This window comes from Eptatretus burgeri, chromosome 10 (assembly GCF_056783735.1).
Source record: "Eptatretus burgeri isolate ZD-2024b chromosome 10, Ebu_testis_v1, whole genome shotgun sequence".
Classification (NCBI taxonomy): domain Eukaryota; kingdom Metazoa; phylum Chordata; class Myxini; order Myxiniformes; family Myxinidae; genus Eptatretus; species Eptatretus burgeri.
This window is the reverse complement of record NC_140970.1, coordinates 33,446,378-33,466,454: the sequence shown is the minus strand read 5'-3', so window position 1 is coordinate 33,466,454 and position 20,077 is coordinate 33,446,378. Positions and strand designations below refer to the sequence as shown.

The 20,077-nt window shown below is 43.0% G+C and overlaps 1 protein-coding gene across 8 annotated transcripts in view; it reads right to left on the bottom strand.

The window, feature by feature from the left end:
* Positions 1–331: 331 nt before the first annotated feature.
* LOC147018264 (kazrin-like) overlaps positions 332–20,077 on the bottom strand; it is a 497,988-nt gene continuing 478,242 nt past the window's right edge. For 7 of the 8 annotated variants that reach the window (XM_085897805.1, XM_085897806.1, XM_085897808.1 and 4 more), the window contains 4 exons: positions 14,173–14,339; positions 6,121–6,262; positions 3,985–4,101; positions 332–1,689 (listed from right to left, as the gene is read on the bottom strand). In XM_085897805.1, the coding sequence (XP_085753931.1) occupies positions 1,471–1,689; positions 3,985–4,101; positions 6,121–6,262; positions 14,173–14,339 (645 nt within the window). In that variant the 3' untranslated portion in view covers positions 332–1,470. Of the gene's footprint in view, positions 1,690–2,766; positions 4,102–6,120; positions 6,263–14,172; positions 14,340–20,077 lie in introns of those variants that run through there. The other variant, XM_085897811.1, reaches the window with a different exon arrangement.

The following is a 20,077-nucleotide window of genomic DNA, read 5'->3' as shown; positions in this document are numbered from 1 at the left end:
AAAGTAGTGGTAACAGTAGTTGTAAGAATAGTAGTAGTAGTAGTAGTAGTAGTAGTAGTAGTAGTAGTAGTAGTAGTAGTAGTAGTAGTAGTAGTAGAAGATAGTACTAAATTAAATTCAAACTTGGGGTCTCATAGTCATGAGGAAAGTGCTCTTTTTGGGAGGGCAATTTTGTGCTTTTCCCATCGAGTAATATGATTGCAAAAGTGCAAACAAATAAGTATTCAAACCATCCCCAAATGAATGATCACACCAAGGAACCATGCAACAAATGGGTATGGAAAGCCACCAGACAGACAGTCAAAACCTCAAAAGTACACAAATCTGCAGAGAATCTCCTCTTTATTGAGATTTTGTGACATTTGAATCAATACAAGACCAAATTAAACCATACATTATTTACAACAGTTACAATCAATAACAAAAACAGCACAGAAATAATTCAATTTTTGTTTTTTTACATTAAATCTGCTGCCAAATAAACAACAACAAAGAAAAACAATCTGTTTATGAAAAAGGACAAATTTACATTGTAAACATCACACTCGAGTGTCTGCACGTGCAGATATCTTTTAAAAAATAATCATCGATTAAAATTTGTGGAAAGGAATGGACTTGTTATAATTACAAAACAAACCTGTTGAAGAGGATGCAGTGGGAATTTCTGCCAAGAGTGTCCGGAGACATCACAAACTCTGGAGTCCAAAGGAAAAACATAGCAAGTCACATTGGAACGACTGGCAACTTACGATATTTTACCTTTGGATTATATACTCTCCATCATAAAAAAGCGAACATGTAGCATTAATCATGTAATTTTTAAAGGACTGTTCCAGCATTCATTCCAAGTGCCTTTACGGCATGAGAGATGTGCAGAACAACTGATTGCAAGTTTCCAGTCATGTAATTGCCTCATGTAATCATGTAATAATCGTTCAGCATATGCAACTCAGGCACCCTTCGTTTTTTATGAGGTGACAGGCATTCTGAGAAAATTCAAAACAGTCTTCCCGAGACCTGATCGTATGGATCATCCAAAGAAAGCACTGATTACATTATTTAACAACCATTACAATGCCATTCCTCTCAGAAAATGAGAGGAATTAAATCATTGGACACTTTCAAGCAGAGTCTTGCATTAACCTTCATGCAAGGCTCTTTAACTATTTATGGGAGAGGAACTGTTTATGACCTCAGAAGATGTTTTCATGACACTGGATACATAAGAGGTATTCCAAGAAGTGGACATCCCATTATAACGATTCCCGCTCAGGACCGATACGTTCACATGAGCCATCTATGCAATTGGCTTCAAGCTGCCCAGAGTAATGCAAACACTACATGGACCTTGGAGGTGAAATGCCAGCTCCGTTTTGAGGCGTCTCTGTGATGCAGGTATCCATGCTCATCTTCCTGTTCATTGTCTATGACTTGCACCACAACATATCCAAGTGGTCAAATCAGCATGTCTTATGGACACAGAGGCAATGGGTAAGTGTTATGTTCAGTGCCGAATCCAGGTTTCTCCTTGAAAGGCATGATGGCTGTACTGGGGTCTACGGAAGACACAATGAAGGATATGACCCAGTCTGTGTCCAGGAAGCCACACATTTTGGACGTAGAAGTGTCATGATGTGCTGTGGTATTTCTGAAACCTTTTGCAGTAACTCGATCCATATCCATGGCAATCTGACGACAGATCAATACAGTAATGTGATTTTCCAGGTATATGTGTTGCTGACCCTTCAATAACATGGTCCAGGAATAATCTTTATGCACGATAATGCTCCTGCTCACAGGGCCATTCAAACAAGGAACGTTCTTGTGAATGCCACCATTAATGCCATAACATCCTAGAACCTTGTCAATACATCCACCTTGTCAATACATCAATTTCAGATGAGCTGGAACAGGAGCTGATTCAGGTGTGGAATGCAATTCTCCAGGTTCAGATTTGAGTGCTCAGATTGTTGCTTCCATGTTGCATCCCGATGTGAAAACATTCGCTAAAATGCAGTATTACGTAATTAGGCGACAATGAAATTGACATACAAATATTCCCCATTTATTCACCATCATCTCTGTCCCATGATGTCACATAAATAAATCACATTACCAACAATCACATGTTCGGTTTTTTATGGTGGAGAGTGTAGAACATACTGGATTAAATCACAGAAATGATAGAGTTTGTCGGATTTGGCTGCAAATCCAAACACAGCAAGTGTGAATCTCCAATATTCCACGTGCATGTATTAACGATTCGTTTTTGAAAGCCGGCACACAGTACCACCGGTATAACTGTTTTCTAGCTCAGTTGTTTCACAGATGAGTGTTTCAATTGAAAGAGATTAAAAAAAACAATAAATTGCAATTACCTTTAACCAAATTGGCAAACAGTTTAAAAAAAAAAGTTTTTCACCCCTCTCCCCCAAAATATATTTGTAAAATGATATCAAAGTACTTATATGGAATATATAGAACACTGTGTGTTACACTTCACTGTTTCACCGGATTGTCAACTCATACGAATGTGAATAATCGTTACCAAAGTTTTGAAAAACGTTTTTGGTTTTTGAAGAATTCCACAGTTAACTTCTCCTAAAACTACTTCTCAGTAAAAAAAACAAAAATATATTCGTGAGTCAAGAGTGCCAGGATAAAACATAAATAACTTATATGGATTCAGATAAAATGTAGTGCAATTCAGCAACGGGTGCCATAATTATAATAAGAAACCACAAACTGAAAAGATTGTTTTGGGGGAAAAAGCATTCCAGATTAAGGATACATCAATATGGGAAAAGTGAGGGTTTCAAAATAGATCAGGCATTCGTATCTTCGCGGTTTATCCTACCCTTCAAGATCTGTACAAATAAAAATGGAAATAAAATCGACGTGGAACAATTTGTATAGTTACGATGGTAAAAAGACGTCTCACACTGATTGTTCTCGGCTCTCTCTCCCAAATTAACAGAGGGATCTTGAAAGATTAATTATTTGCATCAGAGAAATTTTGTGCTGCTGATTAATCAAGTGGCAAAATCGTCAAATGTTGTGGTACATTTAAATGTGTTAGTGAGGCAGAGCTGGACCAAGGTGCATACTTGCTGAGTTGCTTGAACAGTCAACATGTTGTTTGGTGCTGGCTCTACCTACACATCCGAACGGAGCATTGCTTTTGCAAAACGAATCATCTGCTAAAAGCCATTATCCAATGGTTCTACAACCTCACTCCAAACAAGTGTGTGTTGTGTACCGAGATTCAGGAGTGCTCAATAAATGAAAAGTGTGCCTCAAGTTTTCCATAAGAATGTCTTCACAAGAAGTTTTTGTTTTTTTAACGGCCACAGAATGCAATATAAAATAAGACGAGAATACTTGACATCCATAAAATGAAAATAAATGTTCATGTATATAACCAAATCGGCTTTTGCATCCTGTGTCAACACAGATGATCAAGTTTCAAACCAAATGTCTCCCCTCACCCACATATCCACCATCTCAAAGCTTTGGGGACCATTAATTAAGTGACAACCTCTTTGTGTTCCAGCAAAATTGTCATCACATGAAGTGTTGCACATCCATACATGACGTGTTGCACAAGCAATGACTGGAGAGCACAAAAAGCTTCAGATTCAGAAATCGTGCACGATCCATTACCATCCCACAAATAACCATTATAACCATCCCACACAACATCAATCAATGTTGGCTTTGTTGTCAACACTCTCCCTTTCTATCTCAAAAAGTGAGAGACTGGTATCAGCAAACAAATTAAAATCACATGGAGTCAGACAATTGAAAAATTGAAGAGACGGAAGGTGAATAAGATAAATTGTAATAATGGAAAAAAACTAATTGTGTTTTTAGTTGGCATGTGCTCTCCTCCAGGAGTCCCTGACAATTCCAACTTCATTCACAATTTCTTCAAAAGTCTTAAATTCAAGGGCTTTTCCCCTGACTGCATCACACTTGGCAAACCTCAAAATCTGTGCTGCTGGGCAAAGAATTCCGACGTTGTGGTGAGTAATGCTGTGCCTCGCAGGTCGATAGTGCTTCAGCCATCTTTTTCCCAACCGATTGGCCGGGCGACGAGGGCTAGGTAGGGGTGGGAAGGACAAAGACAGAAGAACAATGAGTAATATCCCAATCCATATATATATATATATATATATATATATATATATATATATATATATATATATATATATATATATATATATATATATATATATATATATATATATATATATCATTGGTTGCAGCTGCTAATGAAGGACAATGTATTTGAGCATCAGTAGTTGCTAATGAAGGACAATGCTTCGGGTGGTGGATCAAAACCCAGACCATGAAGCTTACCTGAGTAAAACACTTGAAAATCGAAAAATAAGTTTGCAATCTATTGGTTGCAATGATGTAATGGGAGAAATGGTTTTACAGATAAACAAGCCGGGACGCGACGATGGTTCGCGGGCATTATTGAACAATGCCACCATAGGTACAATTGAGTTAGTGGAAGCTTTTGAGGAAGCCTTACCATAAAACCTATCTCTTCTGTCAAAATTGACCAAATCAAATCGGATTTTTTTATATGTTGTACTTATGGACATTACGCACAGTTTCTAGGAAATGAAATTGCGAGAAAAAAAATAGTTCAAGTGGGCGTGGCACCGCCCACAAGGGGTGTGGGACACCCCTCATACAAAAAGACACAACTAGACCATGATATCTAGCTTGTGTCCAAGTTTCATCAAGATCGCATCAAACGTCACGGCGCTATGCTCTGGAGAGAGTCACAAACAGACAGACAGACAGACACACAGACACAACGAAAATAGTGGTCACTGCTGGCGCCCGCGAACCAGAAATATGGCTGCACGTCCTGAAGCTAACCTGCATAAAGAGCAACAATCACTCAAACCCCTCCACAGACCCCCTTAGACCCTGACTTCTTTAATGCCATGTACAAACTTTGGTACATCACGAGTGATGAAGGTTATGGTCCAGTTTCATTGAATTTGTGTTTCAAACACCCCCTCCCCCCCCCTCATAAACCTCCCTAATGAGCACAGATTTTGATGTGGTCGATACACCTTCGTTTGGCAGCAGACATGAAGCTTGCAGCCAAGTTTACTCAAAATAGTGTGTTTGGTTAAAGCGATGATGCCTGAAGTGTTTCCTGACTGACTCACTCACTCAGCTACATACACTGCTTGATCGCATTAGCCTGCTGGACTAAAGTCCAGGTGAGCTAAAAAAATGAAGTAACCATGATGGAAAACTAGTCTTTATAAGGACAAGTGGGCTTGCATCAGTGGCAAAATAAGAAAAATTAATTTTCTCAACCAAATATTGAGAGGTAGGCTAACCATCATGGGAAAGAAGGTGAAGTGACATTTCAGGCATGAGCCCTTCAAAAACAAGAAGGCTTTATACCCAACAAGGTCATTTCACCTTTCCCATTGTGGTTAGTCTACCTCTCAACATTTGCTCGAGAACATTCTTTGAAATAACCACTCACAGGTTGTTTTTTATTTTTTCCTTCCAACTTCATGATGATTGGTTCAAGTGTTGCACCATATTTAATTGTGGTAAATGACTAAGTGATAGATCAACATCCTCGTGACAGCACACTGCTTGGTATAGTATTGAGAAACCCTCATTCGTTACCTGAGCTAGCCATCTGCCACCCAAATTTCTGCACCACTCCTCCTCACATGCAGTACTGCCATTTATCTAAAGCACTGTAAAGGCTTACCACCTGTTCTATTAAAATGAAATGTTCACACAACAAGGAAATGCTGAGATCAAGCAAATAATAATATAATAATGATAGCTTACATTTTGCAGCCTTTTTTTTTTTTTGACATCCAATAAGTATGAATGAAAGTTTCACTTTGCAAAAAACACTAATGCAAGCAAATAAAATAGACTGCAGCAATATCATATGCTTCACGTCATGATTATAGCACAAACGACATTGATACATGCCAGTCACCTTCAACATAGCAACCTGAGACAAAGTTTAATGGCAAATCACAAAGTCCAAAGCAAGCAGGCATTTATGAAGATGGCCACAGCTCAAAGCGAAGAGCATCAGGTTCTGTGCCAACAGACCTTGCCCTCATTATTGCTGATGTTGCCATCTTCCTCAATAATTTTCCCTGTGCTGTTGCTTCTCACAAACTGTCGTCCATATGGTTCCACACAACCCGTGGGCTTCCTCTCCCTCTCCCCGGTCTGCCGTTCGTCCTTGCTCCTGCACATACACGGATGACATCAATGTGTACATGAGTGATTCAACAATGGCAGCGCAGTCAAAGTCACCAATGTTGGTATGCGTGCCAGGATTGTGACACTGGATAGCAGTTTGCTGGCAGTATCGTGGAATTAATTACACAATTTAGAAAGATACTTCACGGTGGTGACATTTCCACAACGTGGGAAATATTCCATCACTGCTCACATGTCATCACATGTGATTCCAGGATATGGAACTTAGGGGGTTTATCGCTTTAAAAACATAAACAAGGCATTTTTAACGTGGAATCATAATTCCGAGTTTGAACCCAGAATTATTAATCTAGTAATATTAATGAGTATTACTCATTATTATTAATGAGAAAATGAGTATTACTTTGTAAACATGATTATGGATGGAATCGCTGGTTGTATGTCCTCTCAAAGGACGGTGTGCAACAAAACTGTAGCAGCACTTGCTGCCACGTTACCAGAGGAGCTGATAGTCAAATTAATCCATGAACTAAACTGATTGGAGGCAATAATGTTTCCATCAAGTTAGTATTTGTTGAAACAATGGGGAAAAATTGATGGGAATCAGAAAAATTGCAAAAAAAAGTGACATTACCTGGTACAGTACAAGCTATTCAAGCACAAAAAAAACACAAGGAAACCCAAACACAGGAGGGAGCCACTTCTCTCATCAAGCCCATGCCATGTCCACAATACTGACAACCAAGGGATACAACACTAAACAAGTTAAAACAAGGAACATTTACCCAGGAGGAGGCCATTTGGCTCAGCAAGCCTGCGATCTATCATTACATTATTTAAATCCAATGGTTTTATCGACCTAATTTCACTGGGAGGGTGGAACGATGACAGTGAGGCAGGTACAATGACTATCATTAGAGAGCGTTTTTCTATCTATATTCCATATTGCTGTGGTTTTAACTTCTAGGGAGAAAAATAAACAATGTTTAATCTCAATGATAGTTTTTTTTTGTATTTGTTCAGTTGAGCATATTGTATTACATGTAAATAAATATATATTGCGAATGTGTTAGATAGGTGTCTATGTGTTCTTTTTACCTCATGCACTCTATTCTGAAGTCACTTTCATGCACATCTCAGCACAGAAACTTATTTGTGTCCTCTCTCAAATCCCTCACAACCCTTAAAAAAACGGTTTAAACCAGTCTGGGGTGTATCCCACGAGGCTACATACCAGGTGGGCCATCAATCATAATTATAAGCCTTAACAGCTCACCAAAATCTGGTATCCAAATAAACCACAACATGGGGCCAATCTGAAGATGCCGCCAGGGATCGGGGCTCTGACATGCCAATCGGGTGAGGGAGGAGAAACCCCAGACTCCTCCCATGTAAGTGGTGGGGCCCAGGTGAATAGGGTGGGGGGGGAGAAGAGGGCACACACGAGACAGTTCAGGTCTTCTTGGTTGAGAGCTTGGCCTTGTTCGGGTTGTCTAGATCAAGAGCTTGAGTTTGTTCTTAGAGAGCTCGTCTGAGCAACTTGAAGGCCTGGAGAGAATCGGGCCCAGGACTTGAGGATTATCGAGTCTGGAGAGTCCTGTCATCTTCGGGTCCTCTTTGTCTTGTTATCATTAACATCTTGCTATCGTCAGCGTCTTGCTCTCGTCAGAGTCTGGTCTTGTTGCCCCAACTTAATGGTCCAGGGTTCACATTGCGCTCATCGTCTGTCCTGGGGTGTGTGGTGTGGTATAGCACCTCGGAAACACACGGAGCAAAGCCAGCGCTGGGCCGAGAAGGACCAAGACAGAAAGAGAAATTGGACCAGGGTCATTGGGGCCATCAGCTGAACAGAGCTTGCGCAAGGTGTAACAGGCCTCAACTTGTCCTTCTCTTTTTATTTCTTTCTCTCAACTCTATCTATTATTTCATTGTCCCAGATGTGTGATTGGTTCCATATGTGCAAGTGATTGTTCAAGGGAGCAGGAGGCGGGTATGTCCACATAGGGGATAATTGGGAATGTAATTGCCTGTGTGTGTGTGTGTGTGTGTGTGTGTGTGTGTGTGTGTGTGTGTGTGTGTGTGTGTGTGTGTGTGTATATATATATATATATATATATATATATATATATATATATATATATATATATATATATATATATATATATATATATATATATATATATATATGGAGGACAAGTTGAGCCCTGTTATGCCTGAGTTCACTTGATCAGATGAGTATGTATATATATATATATATATATATATATATATATATATATATATATATATATATATATATATATATATATATATATATATATATATATATATATATATATATATATATATATATATATATATATATATATATATATACAGAGGGGAGAACAAGTATTTGATACACTGCCGATTTTGCAGGTTTTCCCACTTACAAAGCACGTAGAGGTCTGTAATTTTTATCATCGGTACACTTCAACTGTGAAAGACGGAATCTGAAACAAAAATCCTGAAAATCACATTGTATGATTTTTAAATAATTAATTTGCATTTTATTGCATGAAATAAGTATTTGATACATCAGAAAAACAGAACTTAATATTTGGTACAGAAACCTTTGTTTGCAATTACAGAGATCAGACGTTTCCGATAGTTCTTAACCAGGTTTGCACAGACTGCAGCAGGGATTTTGGCCCACTCCTCCATACAGATCTTCTCCAGCTCCTTCAGGTTTCGGGGCTGTCGCTGGGCAACACAGACTTTCAGCTCCCTCCAAAGATTTTCTATTGGGTTCAGGTCTGGAGACTGGCTAGGTCACTCCAGGACCTTGAGATGCTTCTTACGGAGCCACTCCTTAGTTGCCCTGGCTGTGTGTTTCGGGTCGCTGTCATGCTGGAAGACCCAGCCACGCCCCATCTTCAATGCTCTTGTTGAGGGAAGGAGGTAGTTGGCCAAGATCTCGCGATACATGGCCCCATCCATCCTCCCCTCAATGCGGTGCAATCGTCCTGTCCCCTTTGCAGAAAAGCATCCCCAAAGAATGATGTTTCCACCTCCATGCTTCATGGTTGGGATGGTGTTCTCGGGGTTGTACTCATCCTTCTTCTTCCTCCAAACATGGCGAGTGGAGTTTAAACCAAAAAGCTCTATTTTGGTCTCATCAGACCACATGACCTTCTCCCATTCCTCCTCTGGATCATCCAGATGGTCATTGGCAAACTTCAGACGGGCCTGGACATGCGCTGGCTTGAGCAGAGGGACCTTGCGTGCGCTGTAGGATTTTAATCCATGACGGCGTAGTGTGTTACTTATGGTTTTCTTTGATACTGTGGTCCCAGCTCTCTTCAGGTTATTGACCAGGTCCTGCCATGTAGTTCTGTGCTGATCCCTCACCTTTCTCATGAACATTGAGGCTCCATGAGGCGAGATCTTGCATGGAGCCCCAGACCGAGGGAGATTGACTGTTATCTTGAACTTCTTCCATTTTCTAATAATTGCGTCAACAGTTGTTGCCTTCTCACCAAGCTGCTTGCCTATTGTCCTGTAGCCCATCCCAGCATTGTGCAAGTCTACAATTTTGTCCCTGATGTCCTTAGACAGCTCTCTGGTCTTGCCCATTGTGGAGAGGTTGTAGTCTGATTGATTGAGTGTGGACAGCTGTCTTTTATGCAGATAACGAGTTCAAGCAGGTGCAGTTAATACAGGTAATGAGTGGAGAATGGGAGGGCTTCTTAAAGACAAAACTAACTGGTCTGTGAGAGCCGGTATTCTTACTGGTTGGTAGGTGATCAAATACTTATTTCATGCAATAAAATGCAAATTAATTATTTAAAAATCATATAATGTGATTTTCAGGATTTTTATTTTAGATTCTGTTTTTCACAGTTGAAGTGTACCGATGATAAAAATTACAGACCTCTACATGCTTTGTAAGTGGGAAAACCTGCAAAATCGGCAGTGTATCAAATACTTGTTCTCCCCACTGTGTGTATGTATATATATATATATATTGTTACGGCTGTGGAAATTCGCATTACACCATAAAGGGCCGTCAGGTGAGATATCTCAATGGGTACATGTGTAGTTAGGCCAAACCCGTTGTATAGAGGGAATTTATGTGATCCATCCGGGCTGTGACGCTTTGAGTTAGCCATTTTTCTGTTCTATCTTTTATTTCAAACAAACAGCATCTCAACAACCACGCCATCCCCACCACAGCGCCAACCACACTAAAACGACGTCACCTCCACCACCTACGCTACCACATCATCGCTTCTACAACCATTCGCAAACACCACCACCTTCGCCTTTACCTTCACAACTTCATCCCACATCATCGCTTCTACGGCCATTCCCAAACACCACCAGTCAACACCAAACGTCGTGTTCCCAGAGCCGTTCGGCCGTGGAGGCCGAACACGTCGATCCGCGGATCAGGAACGCTTCACGCCCACTTCTCCTCCATCCAATGGGCAAGCGCCAGGCGGCTTGGCCCCGCCTCCAGGCGCATGTAGGTGAATTCCGTCCATGTCTGTCTATGCAAATTTTAGGATCAGGGGAGGTTCACGCCCATTTTTGCCCGACCAATGGCTGACCGGGCGGGGGGGGGCGGTGTGGCCCTGCCTCCAATCGTGTTCTGATCCGGGAATTTGCATATCGGCGCCTCCTGAGAGCTATAAAGGTGCGAGCAGAAGGCGACTCGGAAGGAGAGTGTGGAACTAGGAGAGTGTGGAACTGGTGGAGTGTGGAACTGGTGGAGTGTGGAACTGGTGGAGTGTGGAACAGGTGGAGTGTGGAACTGGTGGAGCGAGAGAAGATTTGGAACTGGTGGAGCTAAACGTAAGCGTGGTGAGAGAAGTGAGAAGTGTGGAGCGTCGAGCGTTGAGCGTTGGGGAGCGAAGTTGAGAGTTGAGCTGGAAGAGGTGGAGTGCGCACGGTGGAGCTGCAGGCGGCGGGTCGGGGCAAGGAAGCTCGGATCCGAGGCAAGGAGGACGGCGGTCGGCAACCAGGTTGCGGTGTGGGGGATCGCTCGTCTCGTTGCAGGACCCAAGCCAGCCAGCCACTCCCCTCCCCCAGGGCATCAACAATTTCCCCTTCCCCCCGCGCTGAGATAGTGCAAAAGAGGGCCCCGTTCCTCCCCCACCCCAAACGTGGTGCCAACAAGCACGCCAGGGGCCCGGAGTCGGGGCACAGCGGCGCGGACACTTTGCGTGACTTAAGCCGAGTCACGAGGATGCGGGTAAGACCTCCCCTGTCTCGCGGACCTAGCCACTCCTCTAGGTCCCGCGCACATTTGGCGTACGGGCCTGTCTGCCTCCTCGTCTGTGAGGGTGGCTTCTTTCTTTTGCTTTTGTGTAAATGTGTGTTGGTGCCATTTGTGAAGTAAAACTGTGAAAGTGTTGCCATGTGTACGCGTTAGTCGGTTGTATTACATTTGCTTTTTGTGCATAATTGTATGGCTGTAAATACGTGCCTTCCATGCTTGTCTGTGTGTGCGCGTAATAAAATGCTTGCTTGTTGAACTGTGCCCGTTTCGCTTCGTCTTTTCTCCATTTGAATCTCCATCTTGCATCACATAAGTGGTTCGTAGTGAGTGCAGCATCCCGGTAACTAATCTGAACCATCCAAGTCGAAGATAACACCGCTCGGTTATCCAGATAGTACGGAACGGGCCGCCCAAGCGGCTCGTGTCCGGAGTCGACCTGTGGCGAGGTACGATCGCCCGGTTTACCATCCGCGTGGGTACTTAGGTCGGTCGAGTTTGGCGAACAACCCTATCCTACGCGGGTGGCCGATTGGCACGATTGTGGTGAGGTCGAAAGGCCCACCCGTGACTAGCTCCCGGCGTTGGTCCGAGAGGGTCATGACAGAATTGTCCGTCCGTTGGGCGACGTGCCGCGATTCGAGTTACGTGGCCGTTCGCACGCCGGCGGGCGTGAATTCGCAACAATATATATATATATATATATATATATATATATATATATATATATATATATATATATATATATATATATATATATATATATATATATATATATATATATATATATATGCTTGGTGTAAATACATGATTAGTTTTGTAAATACATGCAGTTTTAGTACATGCTGAAAACTCTTTTGTGCCCTGACCCATCCTGACTGTGTCCCGATGGTGGCGTATGGCAACTTGTGATTAGTTAATCAAGATATTTCGGCTCTAATTTAGAATGCAGCATGTAACTTGGTTCCACTTGGCCAATAACTTAAGATCTGTTACGTGAATGTTGGCATGATTCCCAGTTCGTAATGCGAACCTCACTGGTAACGATAACACAGCTTTTGACCTGAAGCCAACTCGAAATTTGTGGTACAAAAGGAGATCATGGTCTTTCAAGACTTGCCACCCCTCTGGAGTTATTCAGACAAGGGATGACCGTAAAAATCTAAAACCAAATTTGCTTGCTTGATGCCTCTACTCAGTAAGAGGTGCATTTGTCTATTAAAGTCCATGTTTCTGCACCATACATTGTGACCAACCTGATTACTGTCTTGTGGATTCTTAACTTCAATCATTTCAGTATCCTTTTATTAGAGAGGACACCACTAACCTACTTCCACCTTATCCATGTTGCTTACACTTTGTCCTGAACTTCTGCTTCACAATTGCCCTCTTCTTTTCGTGTCGAGCGAAGGTATGTTCCATTTGTCTTCTTCATGCTCTCTGCTCTCAACTTACTACCCCCCATAACTTCTGTTTTTCTTGCATTCATTCTCAATCCCCACCACTCTAAACTATTGCCATGTCAGCACTTCTCTGCAGCTCATATTTTGACTCTGCTGTTATGACTAGGGCATTTTACCAACAGAAGCTTTTGCAGTTTTCCATCTCTGATATTTTCACTCAGCACATCCATCACAGTCACAACAAGAAGCGAATACTTCGATATCGCGCAGCTGGGGGCTGTAAAAGTCGAGGTTAAGGATGATGAAACAATTTTGCAGTTATAAAATTTAAATGTAGACACGGTGAATTAGCATGCACGATGGGAAGAGTTGTGACGTTGGACAAATTTCTATTTATAGCCCTCAGATCAAAGGGACGTACACGGCCATAAGTGTGAGAGAAGACACAGGACAGAATAGCCAATTATATAACAGCGCGATGTCACCGCGCTATAAAAAGGAAGGGACTCAGTGCCTGGTGTTGTGTTGTGTGACAAAACTCCACTCTACAATGTTGTGAGTCCCCATATCTCTTCTCTAGATCTATGAATGTACAGTATAGCTTCTTATTTCCATCCAGCATCTTTTCCTGAATCTGTGTCATGATAAAAAACGCATCCACTGTTCCCCTTCCTTGCATTAATTCATAGTGCATCTCATCGATTTTCACAATCTCCTTCACTTTTAATCTACAATCCTCTCCAGTCCCTTCATTGCTCCATCAATCTGATTCCTCTGTAGTTTCCACAGTCCATGGTGTCCTCTTTTTGTTTGAAAATTGGTATTATTATGCTCTCCTCGACACTCCTTACGAGTTATCCATCTATTCTAGGATGCATGCATGCATTCTTACAGTAACCCCCTCCTGGTTAGGCTTCCAAAATCCAGGAAGACTGCATACCTCACTTATATTATTCCACACTTCTGTTAGAACCACCTTCCAGAACCACCTTCTCACTCTTCCCTACAAGGTTTCAAGGAAGCAATGTACCACTATCTATTGTCATCCTCAATTCTGACATATGACCTTCATTACCCACATTAAACTTTCATAAGTCAACTATTTTAATTACTTGTTTCAGTGTTTCCTCCCCTCCTACCTCTCCTGTTTTTTTCCTATTCATTCATTCCCTTGATGTTTGGCCCCTTGTCAGTTTTACCCTGCTCTTCCATGAGCCTTGCTCCTGCAAAGTATTCAATGCCAGTTTTCAAGGAAGGAAGAACCGACATTACCTGGCAGGACCGACGAGGATCTGAAGCTCACCGACAAGATGTCGTCGAAGGTACCCTTTACAGGTTGGAATACCAAGAACTGTGGCCAAGGATTCAGCTGAGAAGCTCGGCTCGAGAACCAGCAAAGCCCCATGCACACCACTGCTCGTCAGATTGTCAGCATACTCCTGTGTGGAGAAACATGTTGCGATCATTGTGAGTGATCATATTTTGCTCGACAACATGCACAAAAGACCAACCTCATTCGCACCATAATGCAAGGAATTTTTAATAGAAAATAAAATAATGCAGCTGGAAAGTATACAGGAGAGATCATGTAACTACAGAAAATTATAACTATACTAGCAGACGCCTGTGGTAAAAAAATACCATAATATTAAAATAAAATAAAAACAGAAAAAAGGGAGCCTTTTATTCTTGAACTGGTTGAAAAAGCTCAAAAATGTGAGGTTATATATTTCTCAACAGGAAAGAAAAAAATTTCAGGAGTGATCGAGGAAGGATCTGTACCTGTTCAGTGTCTGTGTTGTCCTGTCCTGTGTTGTCACTGAACTACTCCCTCAAACTTTGGTGAAATCCTACTAAACTTCCAGGCTGCTCCTACTGATCCCGTGTCTGAAAGGTGTTTTTTTTTAATTTTTGAAAAAAAATCCCAATTTTTTTGAAAATTAAACCTTCATTTCAATTGCATATAAAAATGTAATATCACGAATATTACAAATAATTTTGCAAAATAAATGTTTGATTTCTGCTTTGTGTAAATCATGACAACATGGCAACTCACTAGTGTCCTCAGTTAAAACAAGACTGTCCAGAGCGACGTGCAGCGAGGTGTTTTGAATTGTACAGTTGCAGTTGTTTTGAATTATGTGGAGGTGAGATGTTTTCAAAAACATGGTGGTTACGTGGTGGTGAGGTGTTTTTAATTATGTAGTGGTAAGGTGTTTTGAATTACATGGCGGTGAGGCATATTTAATAATGTGGCAGTGTTTGTCCCTCTGTACCGACGTGTGGTGAGGTGAGCATTGTGAGCCGATCCATATATATATATATATATATATATATATATATATATATATATATATATATATATATATATATATATATATATATATATATATATATATGTATATATATATATACACACACACAGGGTGTACCAAAAAAATGTACTCACTCTTTAAATGATAATAAATGCATTGTTTATTGACTTAGAAACAAGATTTATGGTTAAATGGATAAATACATGTTTACAAATGTTCAAACTGACGACCATCACGTTCCAAACACAGCTGATAATGCGGACCAATGGATTCAACAGCGTTACGAATCATTTCATTTGGAACTGCAAGACATTGTCTTTCAATTCCCTCTTTCAGCTCATCGACATCGACATCGACATCGACAACAGCTGGCATCATCACTCCAAACAATTTTGGATGGAAATGCTGCATCTTCTTCGCATTTGCCCAGGTACCACTCACAAAATTCAGCTCTCCGGTCAGGATCATCTTCATTTAGAGCGTGGATTAATTTTGGAATGTAACTTTTCCAATTAATTCGCTTCAAAATGCGATGGGCGCTTGGATTTGGGGATTCCTGTCTCACGAGCCATTTGTCGTACAGATTTCCGTGGAGATCGGTGGAGGGTTTCCAGCAATTTATTTTCCTTTGCGGGGGTGGTTGATGACCGTGGTCTTCCTGAACGCTCCTTATGGACGTCATGCACAGTTCCATCTGTTTCAAAGTTATCTCGGATGCGAGCAATGGTGCGTCGCATCGGTGGATCTTTGTGAAAATGACTTCTAAATTGTCTTTGTACTTCCATGATGTTTTCGTGCTTCCTGGAGCACTTTATGATAAATTTTTCTTCTTCAAAACCTAATCGTACTTCTGCCATTATTATGGTCAATTTGATCTGAAAAATTCAATGAGTTATGAGGAGCCAAAATGTGAGTACATTTTTTGGGACACCCTATATGTATGTATATATTGTTACGGCTGTGGAAATTCGCAAACCACCATTCAGGTCCCGTGGGTGAGATAACTCGAAGTACATGTGTAGTTAGCCCCAAACCCGTTGTTTAGAGGGAATTTATGTGATTCATTCGGGCTACGACGCTTTGAGATAGTCGTTTTTCTGTTCTATCTTTATTTTGAACCAACCACGTCTCAACCGCTATAACCATCAAACCACCACCGAAAGACCCTACACCACCCTCACCTCTCTCCTTTTACGGCCATTCCCGCACCACCTGTGAACACTGAGCGTCGGGCTGTCTTGTGCTCGTTCAAGCAATACGCACCGAGCCGCGAGTTTAAATAGTGGGCCTTTCCGAGGAAGAATCCGGATCAAGAATGCTACACGCCCACTTCTGATCCGTCCAATCAGCAAGCGCGGAGCGGCTTGGCCCCGCCTCCAGGCACGTCCGTATGAAATAGAAATATGCAAATTCGAGGATCAGGGGAGGTTCGCGCCCACTTTTCCTCCGTCCAATGGGCGAGCGTGGCTCCGCCCCCGAGCTCATCCTGATCCGGAAATTTGCATATTGGTTCTCCTGCCGGCCTATAAAACATCGAGCGCAAGGCGAATCGTGGCAGAGTCAGTTTTGGTGGCAGAGAGTGAGAGTTTTGGTAAGAGAGTCATCGGGCGGAGTGTGGCAGCGGCGGAGTGTGGCAGAGAATGGAGTCGGGAGGCGAAGGCGTCGAGTTGGGTTCTGCAGTCGGCTGAGGAGAGTTGTGGCAAGAGGCCAAGGAGCTCGGGTCCGAGGCGAGAAGGACGGCGATCGACGACGAGGTCGCGGCAGGAGATCGCTTGTCGCGGGACCCAAGCCAGCCAGTCATTCTCCCTCCCCCAGAGCATCAACAATTCCCCCTTTTCCCCCGCGCTGAGATAGTGCAACAAGGGGGCCCCGTTCCCACCCCACTCCACTCCACTCCAAACGTCATGCAAACGAAACCCGCGAAGGAGCACGGAGTCAGGGCACAGCCACGCGACACGTCTGCGGCTCGTCCGCCAACGCGCCACGAGGACGCGGGTAGGACCCACCCGGTCTCGCGGACCTGACCGCTCATTCAGGTCCCATGCACACATTGGCCTACAGGCCCGTCTGCCCCCTTGTCTATGAGGGTGGCTTCTTTCCTTTGCTTTTGAGTAAATGTGTGTCGGCGCCGTGTCTTGTAAAGTAGAACTGTATAAGTGTTGTCGTGTGTACGCGTATTAGGTTGTAACTCTGCATCGTTGTTTCTTTTGTTTTCCTGAAATAGGTGCATTTTGACTGTTTGGCTGTATATGTGTGCTCTCCGTGTGTCGCATAATAAATGTGCATTGTTTGAACTGTTTTCCCGTTTCGCTTCATCTTTTCTTTATTGACCCTCCATCCTGCTTCACGTAAAGGGTTCGTAGTGGGCTTAATACGCCCGATAATTAATCGGAACGGACCGCTTAAGCGGTTCGTGTCCGGAGTCGGCCTGCGGCGAGGTACGATCGCCCGGTCGACCATCCGCGCAGGTACTTAGGTTGATCGAATTTGGCGAGCGACCCTATCCTGCGCGGGTGGGCCATTGGCACGGTCGTGGTGGGGTTAAAAACCCACCCGTGACTAGCTCCTGGCATTGTTCCGAGAGGGTCACAACAGAATTGTCCGTTCCGGTGGGCGAGGCAGCCGCCATTCGAGTCGAGTGGCCGGTCGCACGCCGGCGGGCGCGAATTCACAACAATACATACACATATATATATATACATATATATACATACACATATATATATATATACATATATATATATATATACATATATATATATATACATATATATATACATACATATATATATATATACATACATATATATATATATATATACATATATATATACATACATATATATATACATATATATATATATATATATATACATACATATATATATATATATATATATATATATATATATATATATATATATACATATATATATATATATATATATATATATATATATATATATATATATATATATATATATATACATATATATATATGCATATATATATGTATGTATACATATATATGCATATATATACACATATATATATATTGTTGTGGTTACCAAATTCGCAAACCACCATTCAGGTCCCTTAGGTGAGATATCTCGGTAAGTATATGTGTAGTTAGGCCCAAACCCGTTGTCTAGAGGGAATAAATGTCATTCATGCGTGCTGCGACTCTTCAGGATAGCCGTTTTTCTTTTGCTATCTTTATTTTGGACCAACCGCCATGATTACCACCACCAACCACGTCTCAACAGTCGTCACAACATCAACCACCCACCACAACGCCGCTTCACCACAACACCCACGACCTTTCCCGTCACACCTCGCAACCGTCGCATCGCCACCGTTCTTGCGCCGCTTGTGGGTACCGGTATTGGACTCGTGCAGGGCGCGCGCCGAACAGCGTGTACAAAACCACGGATTTTCCGCTCCAAAAACGGATCAAAAACGACTCACGCCCACTTTTGTTCCGTCCAATCGGTGAGCGAGGGGCGATTTGGCCCCGCCTCCAGGGCGTTGGAGGGCGGTCGCTATATGCAAATTCATGGATCAAAATGCATTCACGCCCACTTTTTCTCGGGCCAATGGGGAGCGAGGTGAAAGGTCGAAGGCAGGGGGTCAAAGATGAGAGAGCGAAGCCACGGGGCTTATATAAGCGACCGCGTTCGTCAGTCGAGTCAGTTAAGACGTGGTCGTCGTCGTGTGCATTGGAGTTGAGTGCAGTTAGGAAGTTCGCAGGAGGAAGAGTTCGGAGTTGGAGTCGGAGCGAAGAGGACGGAGCTGTGGAGAGGCGGCGGCGTCGAAGGCAGACGAGGGGGTGCTCGCGTCGGTGCCGGGAGCTGCACACCAGGGAGGCCGACGGCGCGACCTGGTCGAGGTGGAGACGCTCGTCGCGGGACCCGAGACAGAGTAAAAATCCTCCTTTCCCCGAGCATCAGCAACCCCCTCCTGTTTCCCCCCGCGCTGAGATAGTGCGACCAAGGGGGCCCCTTTTCCCACCCCCTACCAGACACTGTCCGCGAGGCCCGCGGAGTTGGGGCACCATCGCCACTTCGCGCCTCATCATCAGACGGGTAGGCCCGACCCGGTCTCGGCCTCAGGCCCGCCTCATCCTTGAGGGTGTTCTTTTTCTTGGTTTTGGGTATGTGTTGTCGGCGCCGTCTGTGAAGTAGAATTGTATAAGTGTTGCCGTGTGCTCGGTAGTCGGATAGCTCTGCATTGTGTCTTCGCTTTTACATTTGCTTTTTGTGTAAAATTGCATTGTGTTTCTTTTCCTTCTATGTGCTTTTGGTGGAATTGTATATGTGTGCTTTCCGTTCATCGCGAATAAATGTGCTTTATGTTGAACTGCTTTCCCGCTTCGCTTCGTCATTTCTCTCATTGAATCCTCATCTTGCTTCACGTAAAGGGTTGGTAGTGGGCTGAATACGCCCGATAATTAATCGAACCGTCGAGGCCGACGATAACACCGCTCGGTTATCCCGATAGTACGGAACGGGTCGCTTAAGTGGCCCGTGTCCGAAGTCGACCTGCGGCGAGGTGCGATCGCCCGGTCTACCCTCCGTGTGGGTACTTAGGTAGGTCAAATTTGGCGAGCAACCCTATCCCACGCGGGGGCCGATTGGCTCGATCGCGGTGAGACCGAAAGGTCCACCCGTGACTGGTTCCCGGCGTTAGTCCGAGAGGGTCACGACTGGATTGTCCGTCCGGTGGGCGACGTGCCGCGATTCGAGTTACGTGGCCGTCAGCACGCCGGCGGGCGCGAATCCGTAACAATATATATACATATATATATATATATACATATACATATATATATATATATATACATACATACATATATATATATA